The sequence below is a fragment of the Colossoma macropomum genome, unplaced genomic scaffold, assembly GCF_904425465.1.
Source record: "Colossoma macropomum unplaced genomic scaffold, Colossoma_macropomum, whole genome shotgun sequence".
NCBI lineage: Eukaryota > Metazoa > Chordata > Actinopteri > Characiformes > Serrasalmidae > Colossoma > Colossoma macropomum.
In genome coordinates, this window is record NW_023494799.1 from 34,356,484 (window position 1) to 34,378,425 (window position 21,942).

General features: G+C 40.3%; 2 protein-coding genes across 7 annotated transcripts in view; one reads left to right on the forward strand and one right to left on the reverse strand.

Moving 5' to 3' along the window:
* Nucleotides 1-11,433, forward strand: part of neo1a (neogenin 1a) — a 234,938-nt gene extending 223,505 nt beyond the window's left edge. For 4 of the 6 annotated variants that reach the window (XM_036587061.1, XM_036587063.1, XM_036587064.1 and 1 more), the window contains exons 21-29: nucleotides 42-74; nucleotides 538-591; nucleotides 1,867-1,996; nucleotides 2,114-2,349; nucleotides 3,713-3,805; nucleotides 4,345-4,503; nucleotides 6,377-6,628; nucleotides 7,245-7,369; nucleotides 9,259-11,433. In XM_036587061.1, the coding sequence (XP_036442954.1) occupies nucleotides 42-74; nucleotides 538-591; nucleotides 1,867-1,996; nucleotides 2,114-2,349; nucleotides 3,713-3,805; nucleotides 4,345-4,503; nucleotides 6,377-6,628; nucleotides 7,245-7,369; nucleotides 9,259-9,342 (1,166 nt within the window). In that variant the 3' untranslated portion in view covers nucleotides 9,343-11,433. The remainder of the gene's footprint in view (nucleotides 1-41; nucleotides 75-537; nucleotides 592-1,866; nucleotides 1,997-2,113; nucleotides 2,350-3,712; nucleotides 3,806-4,344; nucleotides 4,504-6,376; nucleotides 6,629-7,244; nucleotides 7,370-9,258) is intronic. The other 2 variants (XM_036587065.1, XM_036587062.1) reach the window with 2 other exon arrangements.
* Nucleotides 11,434-12,088: 655 nt separating this feature from the next.
* On the reverse strand, nucleotides 12,089-18,324 carry rps17 (ribosomal protein S17). The gene is made up of 5 exons (XM_036587067.1): nucleotides 18,244-18,324; nucleotides 17,658-17,809; nucleotides 15,082-15,187; nucleotides 13,224-13,289; nucleotides 12,089-12,647 (listed from the first exon to the last, which is right to left on the reverse strand). The coding sequence occupies exons 1-5, from the start codon at nucleotides 18,244-18,246 to the stop codon at nucleotides 12,573-12,575; spliced, it is 402 nt and encodes a 133-aa protein (XP_036442960.1). The 5' UTR covers nucleotides 18,247-18,324; the 3' UTR covers nucleotides 12,089-12,572.
* Nucleotides 18,325-21,942: the final 3,618 nt, after the last annotated feature.

Genomic DNA, 21,942 nt, shown 5'->3' on the forward strand with positions numbered 1-21,942 from the left:
TGTGTTCTTTCTCCTCGGCTCTGTCCCCTCTGGCCCGCTAGCTGAATCTTCTGACAAAATGGCTAATGACCAAGGTAATTGCTCTTTCCTTCCTTATCTCTGTAATGTTTCCCCGAATTGGCGCGCGCTGCTCGTTGTTCCTGCTTTTTGAATCGCACCGCTGACGACCCTTGAGAGATACAGCCAGGTGCTGGATGCTTAAGTGGAAGCTGGCTGATTAGCTCGCTTAACGACCCTTAAAAGTTTTCTGCAGTAGATTATCAGCAAGAGACACATGTGAGAAGTGCTAGAAACACTGCAGCATCCATCAGGGGCCAGTTTTGGGTCATTCCGATCTTGTGCTGATATATGAGAGTAAACTAATGATATTGCTAATTGCTGTACAAGCTGCTGTAAGAGATCAGGCAGGACATCATGCAGTACAGCGGTCTTCTTGTTATGCTGTTAAATGAAGTTTGTGTTGAACTTCTGCTGGTCACTTTTATGGCACTTTATCTGCACCGTTCTCATCTTTGCTTTTGCCTTTTTTCCACACAGCGTCTAGTATGCCAGGAAAACCGAGCGGTCCCAGTGTGCTGGACCCTGGCATTGGTAATGTATTTTCTGTGAACTCTGAAGATTACACACAGTGCAACTCACTAAATTAATAAATTAACAGGCATCTGGTATTTAGTAGGTTTTACCCATATGAACGACTATTCACAAATGTGGAATCACTCTGTAATTGTTCTTCTATGCAGTAATAGCTTGTAAATTGCAGATATAAATTGGGTATTTAAAAATTTTATGGAACAAAAAAACTAACTTTTTGAATACGAGGCATTCTAGATGTTAATTTTGTTGTAACTCCCCAATATTAGCTTTCCTAGTTTTTACAGAATCATCTACAGCTCTGCTCATTATTCTGGGCACATTTTTACAGCTTTACTTAAATAATTTGAAACCTTTGAAGTTGTAGAGCCGCAGCATCACATTTGAATCATTTTATCAGTGGTGAACTGTGACTATTAGAGCTTCAGATCAGGCCAAAAATGTTAAACCTCCATCAAAAAAAACAGGAAAAGAACACCTAAAATGCTATTTTCAGTTAGTGGCCCTGTGGAATTCTGGTTATATGTTAATTAACCTAGCAGAGATGCACAGGAAAAATTGTAACTGTTCTAGATTAAACATGACATTTGAAATTTGCTGAAGTGACACCAACACATATAATTTACCTTGTATGTAGCTGTTTCATAGTGACCCTTTTAGTAAAGAGTCCTGGCACTGAGCTGCCACTGTTTTCCATTTCTAACAACTGACTGAATTCACAGCTCATGTTCACAGTCAGTGATGTATCTAGAACTTGCAGAAGGCCTAGAGGGACCTTTTCCCCCCACAAAATCGTCCCACCCATTAGTGTATGCTCATTGTCGATTTTATCAGCTCCACTTACTGTATAGGTGCACTTTGTAGTTCTTTACCCTTTACCCTGTTCTTCAGTGGCTGGGACCCCCGTGGACCCTCAGTGTTACTGCAGTGCTGAGAATGATCCACCACCCAAATAGTACCTGCTCTGTGAGGGTCCATGGGGGTCCTGACCACTGAAGAACAGGGTAAAAGGGGGCTAACAAAGTATGCAGAGAAACAGATGGACTACAGTCTGTAACTGTAGAACTACAAAGTGCACCTATATAGTAAGTGGAGCTGATAAAATGGACAGTGAGCGTAGAAACAAGGAGGTGGTCGTAATGTTATGCCTGATCAGTGTATGTTTATGAATGTATATAGAATGTTTGTATAACTCCATTGAAAGCCTTAGATATTATACAATATAATAAGTGAAATATATGAATGTGTTAACAGCAGTTATTGTGTATGTTGAAGTCAAACCAGGTGGTGGTGATAATCATATCCTCGTCATCGTCATCATCGTGTCCGTGGGGGCCTTCACCATCATTGTGGTTGTGGTGGGAGCCTTCCTGTGCACACGCCGCACCACTTCGCAGCAGAAAAAGTAAGAATCTATGCCAGGTCATGGCTGCATGGAGGCGCTGGACTGATGCATGTCCAGCCCAGTCCACTTACACTCTTTGAGTGTTTTAGTGACCTAACTTTGTTATCTCCCTTTTAGGAAACGTGCAGCGTGCAAGTCAACCAACGGCTCGCACAAATACAAAGGAAACGCCAAGGATCTAAAACCACCAGATCTTTGGATCCACCACGAACGCTTGGAGCTCAAACCCATCGATAAATCCCCCGAGCCTAATCCGGTCATGACAGACACCCCCATCCCACGCACCTCCCAGGAGATCACTCCAGTGGACGGCTCCATGGATCCGATGCTCCAGAGACGCAATTCCTACCGTGGTGAGACCTTCACTTCAGCTCTGCTTCAGTCTGGCGATCTTGCTTCATTCGCTGCTTCCACCATTCGGTTTCTGTCTGTGAAAATGTGCATAAATGTGCATAAATGTGCTTATTGCTTGTTTGTATGTTGTTGCATTGAATTCCTGTGTTCCCACAACAAAAATGAAGAACCAGTTACTTCTTCTAGGGCTGCATGAAAATGGCTAATGTGATCATCGTTATTGTTTTGTGTAACGTCATGGAAAACTAAGTTTTCCATTTTCTGAAAGAAGTTTGATGCAGTATGTATGCATTTCAAAAGCGACCCATTCACTCCACGGACCATACATAATATATATGGATTCTAAGCTGCAAAAACAGCCCATTTTGAATTCACTGTTTTTGTGATGTCATGGAAACATCGTCGTATTTCCATATATCCACTTATCCAGCCTACAGCGGTTTAGCCCCACCCATTCACTATGAAGTTATAAGGAGTGTTTCGGCCAGCGCTGCTATTTGAACGAGGCACTGTGTTGTTGGGCAGAGAATCCAAACAGAGCTCATTTACAGATACCAGTTTTAAGGTTGATTGATTTTAAGAGTAAAGAGAGGTTATAAAAAGGTCATGTAAAAATGAATTATGACAATTTTTGATGCATAAAGCCACAAACATCATAAGGGGAAAAATACAAGAATAATATAGGGTATGATGGGGGTGGGTGCCCTTGAATTATAGTTATTCATGTAGCACTTTTACAAAATCTTAAAGTACTGGTCACAAGAAAATAAGCAAAACATAAAGATAAAAGAAGATAAAACAATCAAAATCAGTCAGTTTAGGAATATTTTTTTTTAAACTGTACATTATATGTCTGTATTCCTTTAAGTCTTTTCCTTTAATTCCTATCCTTTAAATACCTTTTTGAATCAAGTATATATTTTAAAGTCAGATAATGTTAGAATCTAAATAAATACACCACCACAGTAGAAACACAAATGATTTCTCTGCGCAGACAAAGCAACATTGCTTTATGTAGTTTTTTTTTTTTGTTGCCAGAAACACTTCAGCTCTTCACTTATATTGCAGTAGATCGTTTAATTCACAGAGGAAGCTAAAAAAATGTGATCACAGGTAAAATACGCTTAACTGTGCAGCCCTAACTACTTCTGTATGTAGTTCTGCTTAATTGTTACAAACATCTCCCTCCAGCCAACTTACTGGCTGTAAAACTGTCCTGTGATGGGCGAGCGCCCTCTGCTGGAGAAAAATAGCACTTCACTTGCTGCAGTTCGTGTAGCTGCAGCGAGCAGCCTGTAGTGAAGCCCACTGTCTGGGCGAGCCTGGCTCTCTTTCATAGGCTGGTCACTCTCTGGTTTGCAGGCCATGAGTCAGAGGACAGCATGTCTACACTGGCAGGGCGTCGAGGAATGAGGCCTAAAATGATGATGCCCTTTGATGTTCAGCCCCCTCAGCGTAAGTGCACCTAGTCCTTCCTCCAGACAGACCCCCTCAGCAGAGGAGAAAACCTTTTAACACTTCATTATTTTAGGGCTGATTCTGAGTCAGTGCTGAATAATTAAGTAGGAGCTCATAGTTCAGTTGCATATGCTGTGCTGTGGGTGTTATTAACCTGATAGTTTAGCCAAAAACCTTCCTCTTACCCCAAACGTCATCGATCAGCCAAGACATTTAAAGTGTCCAGAGTTTGCGTACTTGTTAGCATCGTTAGCTGCAGCTCCAGTGCAAAGCTAAAGAGGCAAACGTCAGATACCAAACACGTCTTGGCTGATGGACCACGTTTGTGCTGAAGGGGGAGACTGTGTAGATTTGATCTTTTGGCTGAACCGTGGCTTTAAACTCAGCACAGCTGCTTGCCTTTTGGTTTTGCTCAGTGTTGCTCTTTGTGTGCATGTGCTGTTGTAGTATATAAACACTGCTCTTCATGCTCTCATTGCTGAAATTTCGTGTGCGTGTAAAAACGTGGCCTCTCTGTTATTTGTGTCCATTCGCAGCCGTGATTAGTGCTCACCCCATCCATTCCCTTGATAACCATCACCACCATTATCACCTGGGCAGCCTGGCCTCCCCGACCCGCAGCTATCTGCACCACCCGAGCAGCTCGCGGGCCCTCAACACCCCCATCTCTCATCTAGACAGGGCCGAGTCCTCAGGTGAGCCTGCCTGCAGCCGTGGAGCCCAGCAAGAACCTGCAGCGTGCCTGGATGGACAGCCTGCTAGAATCCTGCAGGAGCATCCTGTCCCCTCCTTCTGTACAATCTGGCACTCTTCAGAAAAAGAGGGGCTCACAGGAGACTCTCAAGGCTGAATTATACTTCTGCACCTGCAAAACCGCTCAGACGTGATGTAGCGTAATGTTAGAAAATCAATCGCCAGGCTGTTTTTTTTAAACAGAGAGATGTGTAGTGTGGAAAACTGCCACTCAGCATATTCTGGGTTGGTCAGACACTAGAGGGCAGTCCAGAGAGAGTCAAAAATGAATGGGTTTCTATGGAACTCTGTTGCATAAATGTAATTTGTTCATGGTTAATATTTAATTCATATTTTATACAGATAAATGCATTTGTTTTTACAACACAGGACAGAATATGTCACCACTGCTGTCCTATTTTGGGACTTTCTAGCAGCACCTTATGTACATTCATAACATCAGTAATGTCAGTCAGTGAGCTGACTTGCCACTCGGTAGCTGTAATGCTGGCTTCCTGCTGCTTTACCTGTTTGCTGTAGAAAAATGGACAGATACTGGTAGTTTTCATAGTCTTGTAGAAAATTTATTCTTCTGCTTTTTGGAATTAAAAAAAAAAATCCTGAGTGGAAAAAAGAGAAAAATACCTTCATGAACATTTTAGCTTCCTTTAAAAGTTACTTGCAGGCACTTTAGCATTTTGTTTGTGGTCTTCTAAAGACATGATGCTGTAAACTTTGCAACATTTTTCATTCCTGCAACTACGTTTTGCACTGAAAGGCTCAGTGGGCAGCTGCAAAGTTCAGATGGATTTGTGGGGTAGCCAGTCAGAATGGGACTGACAAAATCCCAAACGTTGTGGCCAGTTTAACATGCGAAAGGTATCAGATGCTCTGTGTATGTGTGGGTGGAGCATCTGAGACTGTTTTTGGTATCAAGGGAGGAATAAGAAGTCACTAGGTTCTCCCTAAACCCCATGTCTTAAACACAAGGCCCACAGGCCAAGCCAGGCCTGCGACACAGTCCTGTTCGGCCCACGAAATTATTTTAATTTTCTGTTCTTACTAGCCCGTTTTACCCTGAGATGCACTACAGTCCCCAGCATGCACTGCAACATATAGTGCGTTCTAGCGCCCTTCCCCCAGCAACAATCTGTGGGCCAGCGGTTACAGAAAAAGAGAAGATGTCAGGTATCAAGTTTAAGCAAATAGGCAGTTTTTAAAAAAACAGCTAAAACAATTTATTTTTATTAAGAGGTCTGTTTGAATAAGACTATTAATTATTAATTAGTGCCTATTCTGCTGTTGCAGTTTTGGCATATTTTGAACAAACCTGTTCAGGTCGTGCCAAATTGTTAAGTGAAAATGAAATGAAAACATGGCTGGCCCACAGATTCACTAAGATTTTTTTATTATGGCTCTTTTTGTGGTTGAGTTTGACTCCCTGCCCTAAACTGTCTCTGCTTCAGCCCTCGGATGAATCTCTCTTTGCATTGTAGTAGAGAGAGAATAAACTGAAGCAGTTAAATACCGGAAGCTTTAGAAAGATTTCTTTATTGTATCGATGTTGTTCCAACCCAAAACATTACATGTCCTGCAGAAGTATAAATCAGCCTTAAGAACTTTGGCTGCTTTCGATGCAGTTTTGATATCAAACAGTATCTTTCCTTTCTTAACTCTTTCACTCCATTTCCTTCAACCTGCTGACCAAAGCAAACCTTACGTCATTGTAGTCACACTGTAGTCGAGCACCATACAGCACATCATCACACGCAGGTCCTGACCCCACGCCTTCCCCAGCTGATGTGTGTAGTAACCTCAGTGTGTGTGTGATTACAGAGTCGGTGAGAAACACTCCCAGCACTGACCTGCTTCCTGCCTCAGCCCAGCAGTCCTGCGCCACTGACCACTCGGAGACGGACGTCAGCTACCACAGCTCAGCGGCTGAGGAGGATTCTGGCTACAACCCGCCGACCGCTCATGTCCGTCCCACACACCCTCTGAAGAGCTTTGCCGTGCCGGCCATCCCACCACACGCTGCCCCGTATGAGGGAGCAGCTCTGCCCAGCACCCCCCTGCTCTCCCAGACAGGTATGGAGGTTCACTGTAGCTCAGCCAGCACTAAAATAAAAGGATAGTTGGCTGATGCGCCTTTGGTGATCTGGTCAATGTGGACAGCACTAAATTCAGGGTCGAATGGCGTTCAGTGTGTCTCAGAGACGTGTTGTGATCAAATCATTGGAACCATCGGAGGTGGTGAGGCAAGTAAAAGATCACGTAATGTTTGTAGTGCGAACACTGAAGCGACACAATGCTTCCTTGACCAACATTGACCGGCTGCCTTAATCAGCTGGGTCATCATGGCAGAGACGCGTTTGTAGTCCATGGAATCCAGATGTTTTTGACTGACAACAAACGCACCCTTCTTCCAGTCATGAAGTCAGAGTGGTCACTGGAGACTCATTCAGAATACACAGATATGCCAGGTCCTTTTGTTCATTTTTATAGATTACATATTTTCTAGACTACAGTATACCATACAGTGCCAGGAAGGTTTGAGTCTAGGCTGATTGAGTACGTTTGGGGTAAGGGGTATATTGTAAATGTGGAACACTGTAAATTCCACAGTGTAAATGTGGATCTATTGCTTTTGGACTTTGAGCTGTGATAAAAGTGCTTAATTCAGAAATGTGTGGGATGTTTTCAGGTCCTCACGCAGTCAAGACCGCCTCCATCGGGACGCTGGGAAGGACGAGGACGCCCATGCCTGTCATAGTTCCCAATGCTCCGGATGTGTCGGAGAGCAGCAAGATACATGAAGATATCGAGGGCGTGAGTATCACTGCCAGCCTGCTTCACATCAGCTTAGTAACGCTGCACATCAGCCATTTCACTGAGCCATTAAAGGAAAGTCCAGCATTTTTCAGCCTGATCTCCAGTCTTGTGTGGTCAGGCGTGATCTCGTAACAAGAAAATGGTTGTGGGACAACTTGTTAAATCTGAAGCTAAGGATGGTTCAGCGCCACTAAATCCTGCTCCCAAATTCCTCTAGTTTGCTCTTTTAACATCTGGAATACAATAAATAACACAAGCAAAACAAGCTAGCTAGCAAAATGCTACTGTTAGCTATTACCACTTGTAATGAGTTTTCATACTTAAATGTGACTGTTTTGGGGGACTTTTCATATATATATACGGAAGAAAACCTCCAAAATGACAACAGGAGAAGGAAAAACGTACTTTACCTTTTATGTAAATCAATGGAACCAGACATTTTTACAAGTCATTATGGTCCATTTCTTTTTGTCCATTCATCATGAAATTTACATACAATGTAAAGGCCAACAGGCATTTTCAAATTATGTCTAAAAGCTAATATATATATATATATATATATATATATATATATATATATATATATATAGGTATGTGTATATACACTTGTAGATATGTATGTAAATTCAAAACTGCATCATTCTTATTTATTCTTCAAAAATAGTGTTTTTAGTTTGAGACTGCAGACGCCTTCCATGCCGTTCTTCCTCTCTTTGAGAGTCCGTGCTCCATCCTCTGAAATTGGCTGGAAATTGGATTGTGACATTGCTTTGCCTTTGGTGAAAACAGGGGAACATATGGGAAAAGCCTAATGCCTGCAAAAATATGTTATTGCATAAGTTTTGGTGCATCAACAAAAAAACGCGTTGACGCGTTTCCGATGTGGGATTTCACAACATCTCAGTGTTCGATAAACAGTTTATCCACTAAGGTGAGTAGAAAAAAAATTTGTTGACAGTCATAAAATATTAGTGACAATTTTGGTTTCTGTGTTTTGAATCATTTTTCATAGAAATTCCCTTTGGATGGAAACATAGCTTGTGATATAATGTAATACTGGCTTATTCATGAAGGAACATAAGGCGTTTTCATGGTTGTCCCCAGACGTGAACATTAGGCGATCTGGCCCTGCAAGACTGCCAGACCTGTGTGTGCTGCGTCTGTATTGTGTGGTCGATTACTTAGAAATGAACAGACGACCTGTTGGCTCAGAGTAGAAGCCAGTCTGCAGGTTCTTTACCTTCTCCTGTAGTTTACTCTGAGCCAACAGGTCTTCTGATCTTCTCTAAGTTCAGGGATAATTGTGTGTTGTAATCGACCTGTTAGTAATCTAGCAAGAACGCTACACTGAACATGGCAGATGAAGTGATTATGTTGAAAAATGCTGGAATATTCTTGTAAAGAAGCCAGTGTGGCGCACAGCTCAGTGATCGCTATGTTGCTCCAATGTAGCCTTGAAATTCATACACACATTAGTGAAAATGCTCAGGGTGTTTTGCATTTCAGATGTGATTTTAATCTGGTTTATCTTTCCTCTCTCAAACCTCTGCGCTTTGCTCTCCCTTTTCTCTCCAACACTTATTGGCTGTTGATTCAATTTATCGCTGCATGCTTTTAATTCGTTTGCTGCATTGTTCCTACTCGTCCTGCATGAACGATAAAACATGTCCCATTATCTTCATGAACGCTCGCGGCTGTGAACCTTTCATTTACATCTTTGGATGACGCTTCTGCTCTACAGTATCTTTGACTGTCTTCTTCATAACTTACCTTAAAAGTGACGCCCATCCCTAAGCCTAATTCCAAAGCCTCGCCCCCCCCTTCCCACCCACCCCAAGCCTGCCCCCACCCCCCACCCCTGCAGTAACCCTCTTCCTCTTCCTCAGAACTATGAGACGGACGAGCTGTCGGAGGAAATGGCCCACCTGGAGGGTTTAATGAAGGACCTAAACGCCATCACCACAGCCTGAGCACAACACATACACACAATTAGAACTCTTACCCCTGGCAGGGGGGGCCCACCGAGGCGTGGACGACTCCTCAGTCCTTCACAGAGCGCAGAGAAAAGACAACAAACTAACTAACTTAAAACATTTGGCTTGCCTTGCTAACTCTCAGGAAGGAAATGGCCATCGTCTCAAGGAGTGAAGATTTCTCTGTGTGGACACCGATTCCTTCTACCAGAAGATTTTTTTTGTCCGGTTACCTTCGTTCTTTTTCCTTTTTCTCGCTACGGAGAGCTGCGGCTCCGAAAGACACCGTTTCGTTATCCTAAGAAAAAAGGAAGATTACAGTATGCTGGTGTTCGTGTTGGTGCTCTTAAGGCACAATTTACAGTGTTTCATTTGTGTCTTTCCTTTGTGCGTTTTTGTATCTATATATAAAGCCTCGCCGCCCCCTCCTCGTTCCAGTGAGGTGAACATCGGACGTCGTCCTTTTTATTTCCATAACTCATTTTTGTATTAAGCATTTTGGATTGAATGATGTCTTTCCCTTTTTTTTGTATGTCATATATTGTGCCATTTTCTTTATTTTCTAAATGTTTTTTGTATTATTTTATATACATATACACGTATAGATATGTATATAAGTTCAAAACTGCCTCATTCTTCTTTTATTTCTTCAGAAATAGCTATTTTTTTTGGTTTGGATGAGAGTGTGAAAGCCTTCCATGCCGCTCTCTTTCCTCTCTGGCAGAGTCCATGCTCCATTTTCTGAAACAGATTTGACTGGATATTGGATTGTAACGTTGCTTTGCCCTTGGTACGAGATTTTTCTCTGTTTTTCTTAATGGGAGGTCCTAATATTGCCTTATATTTTCGTCTGATTGCCTGTTTTATCACAGAAGGGGAAGCATATACGGCTTTTTTCGCCCAGCACTGTGATGTAACGTACTGCCTCATTCACAGGCTGAACGATGCCGGTCAGTCAGTTTGCTGGTACGAGGTTTTCAGCTGCGAGACGGCGGCTTACGATGAGTTTAAAGTTAGTTAGGCTCTACTGTTACATCGGAAAATGCAGTATAAACTAACAAAGGAATCTCTCATCCAGTGCTGGACTCCAGATGTGCTACATTCAGAATGTGGTCACTATGAGAAACGTACCATTTTGCTCTGTATGTGTTAAAATCACATCCACAGCACTTTAGACTGTAAAGCGCAAATAATGCTAACCTTTCAAACAGGACTCCCCGTCTTCATTATCCCCCCTTCTTTTTCTCGTAGTTGTTTTATGTGAAGAAATACATTGATCTGTATAGGATTTCAATGTGAAAGAGGAAAAAAAAACAGCTGGTCCCCTCCTGGAAATCATTCCCCTTCTGCCCTTTTACCCAAAGAAAAAAATATCACTGCAATCATGATTATTTGCTCTACTTTATTGCCACCATGTCTCTCATCATCTTCTGCATCTTTTTGAATGTCAGTATGACTATAAGAAGTCGGGTTTTAATGTAGGAACACGCGCGAATGAGAGGATCACCTATTTGGGATAAACTAATAGAGTTGTAGACAGTCAACCTAAACCTCTATTGCACTTTTTCAGCAACTTCGGGAAAAAAAAAACATTTCTTACATATCCTGTGTTTTGAATCTAAAGCTATATTTGTGTAATGTAGTGTCATAGCGTAGCAGTAGGCAGCTGGTCTTGTTCTTTTGTTTTTTTTGCCTCTGAAACGGTATTTGAGCGACAGGTTTTACAGTGTTGCAGATGAGGAATTCTGTTGTTGCTTATTTCTGTACAAAGATTTTTGCTGTCTGTAGAAAACTGTGGCTTTTTAAAAAAAATCAAATTCTGAAAAAAAGTCTTGTATTTTCTTCATTAAACACTCTTATTTCATCACTGTCTTATTATGAAACCTGTTAAAGGTTACGGTGATTTCTATACTGTATTTACTGAGGGGTGTGAAGCTGCAGTGTGGAGAATCAGTCTGGAGGAGGTGATTCAACTGCATTGATTCTGGAATATGAGAATCATTTATTATCCATCAGAAAACCCAGTGAAGCTCATTTTTGTGGTACATTTTCAAATGTAAAAATAAAAGAAAGCTTGGTATTTGTTTTCATTGCCTATGTGCCACATGTTTGTATTAAGTGCATTTTGAAGATCCTGAATTGTACCAAAATAACCAATCAATCGAATCAAATCGTGGATCATAACGTTTCTTTGCCCTTGGAACAAAATCTTTTTTTTCCTGAACGAGTCTTTATGTTGCTGTATATCTGAGATCGACTGCACTGAACTGTTTCTAGAGAACTGACAACAAATCCTGAGGTCAGAGATTTACACCCTCAGTACTTACAGTGTATTTACTGAAGCAGCAGGCAGCCTCTGACTGGACAGGCCTTTGATTAGATTGTGGAACAATGTATATATAATTTTATAATCTCTTAATTAATTCTTAATGAAACCATCAGGGTTTCTGCAGATTTCAGGCATTTATAGTCAAATAGAACTGACTGTATTTTCTTAAAGTCAACCTGAAATCTAAATGGACTAAATGATGTCCATATTATTGTTTTCCATCGAAACTGAACTTTTGTGCACCTTGAAAACTTCATTTCCATTATGATTGTAATGGTGCACCAGCAGATGGAAAACATATTAACCAATGATATCATTTGTCACCTCCACCTCCCACCATTGAAAGAAAACTCTTAGCCAGCTCCCTGATACCATGTTTGATTTTGAAATGGATCAAAGCTCAGAAGTAAACTGTTTCCAAATTTACCTTTTATTAGGGGAAAAAAGCTTAAGAGCAGCAGAACAATAAACGTTTCTGCATACAAGTTAAAAGTGACAGCTGTTGTTCTTTTTTTCTACCTGTTGATTAAAATGCTAAGAATATAATGGTGCTTTGTTCAGCATTAGAAATGCTGTAGCTGCGTCCAGACTGGATGTGGTCTTACAGTTTCAGTTAATCTGGTTAACAGTTCCAATTTATGAGTAGGTCTTTAAACGTTTACTTTAAATGTACTTAATTCACAATATGAGTGAGTTATAGTCAGTAGTGGAGTCAGGAATGTGAATAGGGACGGTAATAATCTGCCACACAGAAGCTGTAGGCAGTGCTCAATTTAAAGAAGTTCAACTTTTCTCCAAACTCCACGTTTACCAAAACGCAATAGTTCCTTTTTTGCAAATCACGACTAAAAACAGTCTCTTTTTATCCCAATTTTATTCCTGTATGAAGTGGAGAAATCTAGACTCTGGGAGTTCTGAAGTTCATTCCAATGGTGGGCTGGGTAACCTGCAGATTGGGGAGGCTGCCGAAGTCCTGAAAAATAAATCAGTCCCCTGTTATTGTTGTAACTGTAGCACATTAATGCACAAGTATGGATAAAATTAGGACTATAAAATAAAATCATCATGAATCGAGGAACCTTGTGTTAGATTCTCAAATGAGCATCAAAGTCATTTAAACTGGTGTAGAAAAGAGTGGAATTACGGTCTAATGTAACTATTCTGCAAATGAAGTTAGTGATTCAGCAGAATGATGATACTGGACTTGATGGTTGAGACAACCAGCTACGACAAGGAATACAAATTCCACCTGATTAGCATTTTTCTAGTATGGAGAATTGTTTTGCATATATCTGCAGAGACGGTGTGACGGTTATACCCTGCACTGCAATATCAAACCTTTTACACACACAGCTCTGCAGGGAGCCCCAGAGTCTCACAGCACAGGGCTAATAAACATTTACGGCTGGTGTTTGCATGCTATGCTACCTAAATTCCAATCAGTTGGGCTTTTGCCAGAGTTTTCAAACTTAAAAGCTGCACATCAACTTTAAAGGCAAAGCCGCCAACTCTGTGTCATGATACGTCCATAATGACTGTTATAACTTACCAGCATCCTCAGCATTTCCTTGGTATCAGGATCCACTTCGATGATCTCCTGATCCAGAGCTGAGACCTAAAGACCCATGAATAATAAAAACAGCACGTCACGTTTTATACATTCACAAGACGATCCATCGATAGATTGAATTCCACGTCACGACAGCCGAGATGGAAGGAATTTCTCTAGAACCAGTTATCAAAACAGCTGCACGAGGAGAGCAAACATTCTCACAGTGACATCTGAATGTTTAAGGCAACCTGACAGTATTATCATCATAATGTCAACAGTCTTGACCAACGATATGATTTTTGCATAAGTGCATGTTGAGTGGACTCGCAGAACCAGTCATTATCAGCACATTGGTGAAAATGACCAAATGCAAATATGAGAGTTTAAGATGGAGGGGATGCAAAAAAGCAGCCACAAGACTGACCACAAAAAATAAGTGGTTACTTTTCAAACAACTTAAAGTCCAAATTAGAATTGAGCTATATTGCCATATTTCATTGTTATTGTGATAATATGGTTTTTTGAGCACGTCACATCACCAGTACTTCCAGAGCACTGAACAACTGCCTGTTCCCTTACATAGAGAGCAGAATTAGTCCTGTTCAACTGGATTTAACGCAGTACAGTATATGAAATGTGGAGTTTTTTATGGTAGTTCTTAACCTTTTCAACTCCTTGGGACCACCGGTGTCATATTCTTTGTCATGTTCTTCATAACTTTCATATTTCATAAGCTACATTCAAAAGCTGGGTGTCGTATGAGAGCTGTAACTGTCTTCTTTCCAGTCAAATAGATGGGTGATGTAATTTTAAACCCTTATAATAGAAGAAGCTGAATTTTTTTGTCTATTGAAAGTCGACCCATTTTTCCACAAATCTGGGCTATAAACTATAAACAGACAGCGTCTCTTCAGTGATCTGCTCTGTAAACATTATTTTTATAAAATAATATAAAGAGCGTCTAAGATTTTTGGCTTTCAGCAGTCAATTGTAAGCATATGGAAATGTGTGTATGACCATAAAACACATGTTCTGTTAATTTGAGGGGAGCTTTTACAAAATAAATAATAAATAAATAAAATAAAAATTTACATTTGTTTGATGCAGTTACTGAATAATTTGCCTTAAGATTTGAGGATGTAAATTCAGATGGACAAACCAAAATATACCCTGGAGAATCGTGGCACTATTATGTTATTTTTGCCAAAACATAAGTATAATGTGAATATATAAACAAGCAAGATTAGGCCTGTTGGGCTTTGTTTTTCTTTTTAAATAAACAGTAATACCAATTGGTAATTTTTGTTTAAAAAGTAACTTCAAATCTGAAAAATTTATATCAACCAGCTCAAACCAACATTAAAGCTGTGTTCCAAAAGCTAGACTACGGCTGAGAGACAGGGTCTTCTGTCTTATGGTTGTAAGGAAATTTGATGGAGAAAATCCTGCTGATGTGAAGGACAGAACTGCACAGAAAAAAAATGTTCATAATTATTCATAATGCATTCAGTTTCCTCACAAACAGATGAAAACTAAAACACTGCACTGTATACTACTAGCCTCGCAGTACAATGTGTGCAACACTCAGACACACTGATTTCATCTGCAAACACCTCTATTGAACTGTTGTCAGGTTCACAAAGGTTTTTTGGGCGTCAAGACTAGAAAGGCTACTCCGGTAGCACCTCGAAAACCGTCAGAATGTAGGCTGCTTTCTCAGATGTATTCAAAGTATCTTTCTGATTGGAAGAGCCTTCCATGACGTTAGCAGTCCAAACAATGCAGCCCACCTTTTGAAATGCAGCTTAAGATTTCTTTCAGGACAAACCAGCCCTTCAGAAAGAGTCCCACTGACCTCAGGGACGTAGTTATCTCTCCTCTCCCTCTCCTCTTCCTGGAGCTTGATGGAGATGCCTCTGACTGGACCCCTCTGGATTCTCTTCATCAGATGGGTCACATATCTGCACATAGAGGAGTGGACAAATACACTTACAGGTGCACGTGAAGCCTGTGTGTCGGCAAACAGACCTGCCAAATATGTTCACTAAGCGTACGCTGCTGAATCTGAAATGAACTGGTCAAGTACACCTGCATGTTCTAGACACTTGTCTTGGTGGAACTGGTGCATACACAGATGGACAATTTTGGGTCCAGTTTCCCAAATGCATCTTAGTGCTTTTGGGAAAGCCAGCTTTGAACAGGAATACTACAGAAATAAATTCAAAAACAGCCACTAAGCATACATTATCTACAGCAGGGGTGTCCAGTCTTATCCTCAAAGGGCCAGTGTGGCTGCAGGTTTTCATCCCATCAAAGCAGGAGCTCACATGATCGGTTGTTGGAAGATTTAGCAATTATTTAAAAAAGTGCAATCAGGTGAGCTCCTGCTCGTTCGGAGTGAAAACCTGCAGCCACACTGGCCCTTTATGTATAAGACCGGACACCGTTGATCTACAGTATGTAAACTAAATGTACATGGTATTTATTACACGTGAACTAGGGAAAGCAAGCTGCCCAGCATGTTTGTTCAGCCAAACAAATGGCTTGACCAAATAAATGACCATAGCCTGCTAGTGGGTCCAATCCTCACTCCTATAATGTAAAGGGAAATTTGTTGAGACCTGTTAACAGTGGTGGTGATAGTAACCAAATGTGCAAAGCATTTAATGCCACTGAAGACTTCCTCACATAAAGACATTATACAAAATGCTTATGAATATGCTGCCTGATGCCTGTGTCATTATTGTATATATAACAGAAATGAGAATTTGGCCTATAAAAATGTGTCCGTTCATGGTGGAGAGGTATGTTGCTGCTGTCAGAAGAAAACCTTGTATCTCCATTTTTGACGTTTTTCAGTTTTTGACAATTTCAAAATACCTGTTTGTCCTTTACATTGTATGTAAATTTTATGCTGAATGGACCAAAATAAACGGCCCAAAATAGCTCTGAAAAAAGTCTGGTTCCATTGACTAACATTAAAAGTAAAGCATGTTTTTTCCTTCTCCTGTACAGTTAGTATTTTGGAGATATGAGGTTTTCTTCTGACAACATTGATACGGAAGGTTATAATATCCAAAGAAAACTTTTTTTTTATGTTTGCCAAAATTAAATATAAAAACTCAAGAGGACATGTACAGGTTCACTGGATAAAATATCTGGTTTCTGTCACCATTACTGTAAAGAAATACAGTTTCTCGGCAGTTTGTCTACATTGCACCACTTCACACCAAACAACTCTGAATGTGTTTTTACATCTCAACCACTGAAATATGCAGAATCCTGAAAGATCTGTGTAACTCCTTTATAACAATTTTATGTTGTATTTCTCTGTACATAACTAAATCTACCCATGATTTCCATGTGAATAAAACATAAAAATACAACGATAAAAGTAAACTGAAAAACAAAATGTGTTGATGTAACATATTTTGGTCATTCATGAGGAAATAATGTATTTGAATCAAATTAATCACAGTGAAAACACATTTCATACAGAGGCCACAGAAGTTATTCATTTAGATTGTATTTACTACAGGTTATACATTAATGATGGATGACCATCTCAATTTGCCATAACTGGTCAGAGCAGTGTCCATGCTTTATTCCAGGATGGCACTGGTCACCCCTATTCTACGCCCCTGGATGGATTCACAAACTGAAAGACATGGAGCTGCTATCTATGGAAGCCTGTTTCCACCAGTAACATTATGACCACCTCCTTGTTTCTACGCTCATTGTCCATTTTATCAGCTCCACTTACTATATAGGTGCACTTTGTAGTCCTACAGTTACAGACTGTAGTCCATCTGTTTCTCTGCATACTTTGTTAGCCCCCTTTTACCCTGTTCTTCAGTGGTCAGGACCCCCATGGACCCTCACAGAGCAGGTACTGTTTGGGTGGTGGATCATTCTCAGCACTGAAGTAACACTGACGTGGTGGTGGTGTGTTAGTGTGTGTTGTGCTGGTACGAGTGGATCAGACACAGCAGTGCTGAGAATGTACAGCCATTCAGTCAGGCATAATAAAGTTTATTATAACTCATTTTCTCATAATTATGACTTAGCACCTCAATTATGTCTTACATTATCATAATTATGACTTACTTTCTCATATTTATGACTTAGTATCTCAATTGTCACTTTCTCATAATTGACATAGTATCTCTTAATTATGACTTACTTCCTCCTAATTATGACCCGGAACCTCGAGTTTGTCATAATTATGACTTAGTATCTCAATTATGGCTTATTTTCTCATAATTACGACTTCACATCTTAAAATTACGACTTGGCATCGCAACTGACACCGTGTCTCATAATGATGACCGACTTTCTCTTAATTATGATGAAGTTTGGTCTTCTTTTCTGGGGGAAATCGGCTCCTGCGGCTCTCGGTGGACGGCGCTGTGCTGCAGCTCCTGTACTCACCCGGCTATCTTGTTGCGCAGAGGTTTGCTGGGGATGATGGCGATCTCCTCACACACCCTCTTGTTCACATGGAAGTCGTTGCCCAGTCGGGTGTAGTATTTCTCAATGATGACCCGGGCGGCCTTCTTCACCGTCTTTGTTCTGACGCGACCCTAAAGCGAAAACACAGCTACTTATTGAGCATTTACCTCAAACACCGCAGGGCTTTGCTACGTCTAAGGGAGCGTCGGGGGGTTTGAAGGGGAAAAGAGCGTCATTCTAATCAGCCACTGATAAAGTCCGCGTAAAACCGCGTAGCCTGTGTTTATTAATAAGCAGTTAAGTTAATAAACGGACAGCAGCGGCGGCCAAAACGTCTCACGAAGCGCTGAACTATCGGGGCTGCGTTAACTGGATCAGTCGGTCGGATCCATTTTCTAAATTAAAAATTACTGTGATACATCCGTCTCTTTCCACACTACTCAGTGTTATTGATGTATAATTATGTGAAAAGTCTAATACAAATGCTTTGAACTCTGGTTTTTCAGGGATAATGAAGGATTACAGCGGATTCCCAAACGTTCGTACTCGATTGTAAACAACCCACCATGTTGATTCAGGTCTGAGGAAAAGACCTGAGCGCAACCACGCCGGAAAGAAATGCGTTACGGCGGAAGCAAAATAAAAGTCCCCCCCCCCCGGCTAACGACAAATAGCCGGAGAACTGAGATGGTCCTCGCTGCAGAACCAAAAGTCCAGGGGGTTCGGCTGGATCTGATCCAGCTCCTCCCACGCCGTGTTTTAATTGGTCTGAACTACAGTGGAGCTGATAAAATGGACAGTGAGTGTAGAAACAAGGTAGAATGAGCTAATAAAGTGGCCTGTCAGGGTATATAACATTTAATATGATTTTTTAGGCATATTGAGTCATTTTTAGTAGACTTATGGAAATGTGTGACAGTAATACCAAATCCTTTTAAATGTAAAAAAAAAAAAAGTCGTTATAAAGATTTTTTATTATGAAATTCCAGGATTTAGTTGATAAAACACATTTATGTGGGTTATTTTGACCTGTCATAAGTGCATTCTAGTGTTTAAAAACGTTCAGAGTTTTCAACTAGAACCCGTCTATCATAGGTACTCTTGAGATGCTGGCCTACAGAACAGATTTGTACCGGAATGTGAAAAAAGCTTTTTGTGTTTTGACGAATGAGTGTGAACGTCAAGAACCATGAGCATGATAACTCTGCTGCTCGCCTCCTCACCCGCACCCGTGCCCATCAGCATATTACACCCATCCTTCAACATCTCCACTGGCTTCCTGCAAAATACCCCATACAATTCAAAATTCTTCTCCTCACATACAGAGCTGTACATAACCCTGCTCCTCTCATTGCTCCTTCTTACCTCTCTGTATTTCGAAAACCTATAAGCGTCTTTGAGTTCTTGAAAAGCGCTATATAAGTATAATGTATTATTATTATTATTATGATTATTATTATTATTATTATTATTAGCTGGATTAGAAGACTCCTCAGAAGTCCTGCAAGTATATGGACTTGCATACCTATCAATTGGTCAGTGCGCGGTACTTATACAGCAGTACAAGTGAAGCTATGCCAAGGTTGTGAGTTCGAGCCTCACCTGGAGCAGAGATTTAGGGGGCAGTCATGGGCTGGAGGTTAGGGAACCAGCCCTGTGCCTGGAAAGTCGCAGGGTCGATCTCCTGAGCTGACAGTGCGTGACTGAAGTGCCCTTGAGCAAGGCACCTAACCCCCAACTGCTCCCTGGGCACTGTGGATAGGGCCGCCCACCGCTCCAGGCAAGCATGCTCACTGCCCCCTAGTGTGTTTGTGTGTGTGTTCACTAGTGTGTATGTGGTGTTTCACTGCACGGATGGGTTAAATGCGGAGGTCTAATTCCGGTGTGTTCAGACACAGTTGGCTAAAAGTTCATTTCATTTCTTTTCAAAAAAACTTGCTGGATTAAAATTTTCGCTTATGTGCCCTTACAATATTCATAAATTACCAATGAAGCTATCAGACTTTCACAGACAAGCTTTGTTAAACAAACACAATTTTTCACCTCATCAGTCTTTACTTTGGAACAATGAACGCATTATCTATAAGGGAAGGTCACTGTTCTCACATCTGTGGTTTAATAATATTTTGCTGAATAACCAATTACTTGATGATAATCATCATTTTATTTCTTGCTCTGACTTTTGCAATAAATTTGGTGCGGTCAGTTAAAATACAAACTTTAAGAGGATATGTGACTCTATCCCTGATGGTCTTCTCTAATCAAAAGGTTATAGAGGATTTTTCTCTACAGAACTATATTATGTTTATTAATGGGGTTGATATAATAGATAAGAAGTGTAACAGTAATTTTATAAGGCAGCTTTTATTTTGTAAATCTATTCCATTAGCAACATTACAGTGGTCAACTCAACAAAGGCAGAACAGCTGCACAGTTTGGACGTGAGTGATGCCTGTACTTTTTGTAAAGGGGCTCCAGAATCCATTGAACACGGTGTATTTTTTTTATTTTTAACGGTGTATTCTCTTACTCGCTCTGGGTTGATCTCTTTTTTGACCTGAAGAGAAAGGTTGGTTAAGAAATCCCCCTCAAAAGCCACTGTTTTATATCTTTTTGATGACCTTTTGTTTAAACCAAATAAATGTTTTATAATAAACCTGATCATAATAATAGCTAAATTGTATATACATAAGGTGAAATTTGCCGGAAAAATACCTTCATACATCACGTTTGTACGCACAGATCTGTGTAATTACATTTCTACATTAGTGAATTGGCACCAGCAGCAAAATAAGACATTGTAAATCCGTGTTAAAGCTTTTCAATTTTATTTAAATCCCAGTGGTATTATTTTTGTTTCTGATTTTCTTTCTTCTTTCCTCTTTATTTTTTTATTTTGTTTATTCTGGGATGTGAAGGCTGTAAGGCATCCTACTGTTATACTTGTTTGTATATATATGGTTATATGCTGGAAAAAAAACAAAAAAACAAAAAAAAAAAACATGAGAATTCCCACTCTTCCGATTTTCTCAAACGCTAGAGGGCGCTTCTGAGCGAGTCCAAAATGAATGGGTTGATATGGAGCATTTGAGCAAAATCATAGTTTATAAATGTTAAACATTTTTAATGTAAAAGAATACAAACATTTCCTGAACACAGAACAGCATAAAACATTTTAACACTGCTGTTATATTTTTAAGAGCTTTTAAACTTGAACTATAGGAGTTTAAAATGGCGCCAATGTATATTCATGACGTCAGTGAGTGCGAACAGCCAATGAGCTGCTCCGCTCGCCAACCAATCATCACGCTCTAGCAGTAATGCCAGCGTCCTGCTGCCCAAAACCCGTTTGCTGTAGAAAAAAGGAAATATATAGGTCAGATTTCTTTGTTTTTTTAGTGAAACACATCCTTCTACTTTCTAAAATTAAAGAAACGTTGTGGTGAGGGATTAGAAACTATTTTAACTTTTCGGTTTTAGCCGTTGAGCTCCATTTACTCTCATTCATTGAGGACTCACTGACGGGCGCCCTCTGCTGTTTAGCAGTCCTGTTTTTGATATAACGGGGGGAATAGGAAGAGGCCAGACTCCTCATAAACCGGCTCTGAAACAGCTGCCACTCTTAGCAAAAACTGTTCTTTGAAGTACCAAAAAAGGTTGTACGACTTATACTGGAATCATATAAAACAGAGAAAAAAACATTTATGCATTCAAACAGTCGTTTAAGTTGTCATGGTTCTCTATATAACCTTCGACTATCTTAAAGAACCCTTGAATAGCCACTTCTGTAAGGGTGCAGCAAAACGTTCTATGACTCGTAAGAACCCTTGAGACTTTTGTGCTACACAGACATTTTTTAAAAGGCTCTTTAAAGAACCAGATACAACAGGTTCCCCATCACCGAGAAAATTAACCTCCTCAAGATTTATCTGTGCATTCAGCTGGTCATTTGAGGTGTCAGAGATCTCTATACAACCACTGCTTTGACCAAAGAACCACTGAACCCACTTAAAAAGTGTGACATAACCCTGTAAACGTGTGAATTACTTAAAATACCTCTTTACAGGTGTTTTAAGTTGTATTCTTCATTTACTGCTCAATTAAATTTTATTTGTATAGTAGTTTCTTTTTTTTGTTTTTTTTTTAACAAAACTTCTTACTTATCAAACTTCTCAATGAAATATTGCTGGAATCAGTTTATACCTTTTACACAGCATTAATATGGGCACTAGTTACAGCAAATAAGAGAGGAATCTGGTCTTGG

Excerpts from the sequence above, each read along its gene's own strand:
- rps17 (XM_036587067.1), bottom strand. Across the intron at positions 15,188-17,657 it reads CTGCGCAACAAGATAGCCGG|ATATGTGACCCATCTGATGA; the intron begins GTGAGTACAGGA and ends CTCTATGTGCAG. Across the intron at positions 13,290-15,081 it reads GAGATAACTACGTCCCTGAG|GTCTCAGCTCTGGATCAGGA; the intron begins GTCAGTGGGACT and ends ATGGGTCTTTAG.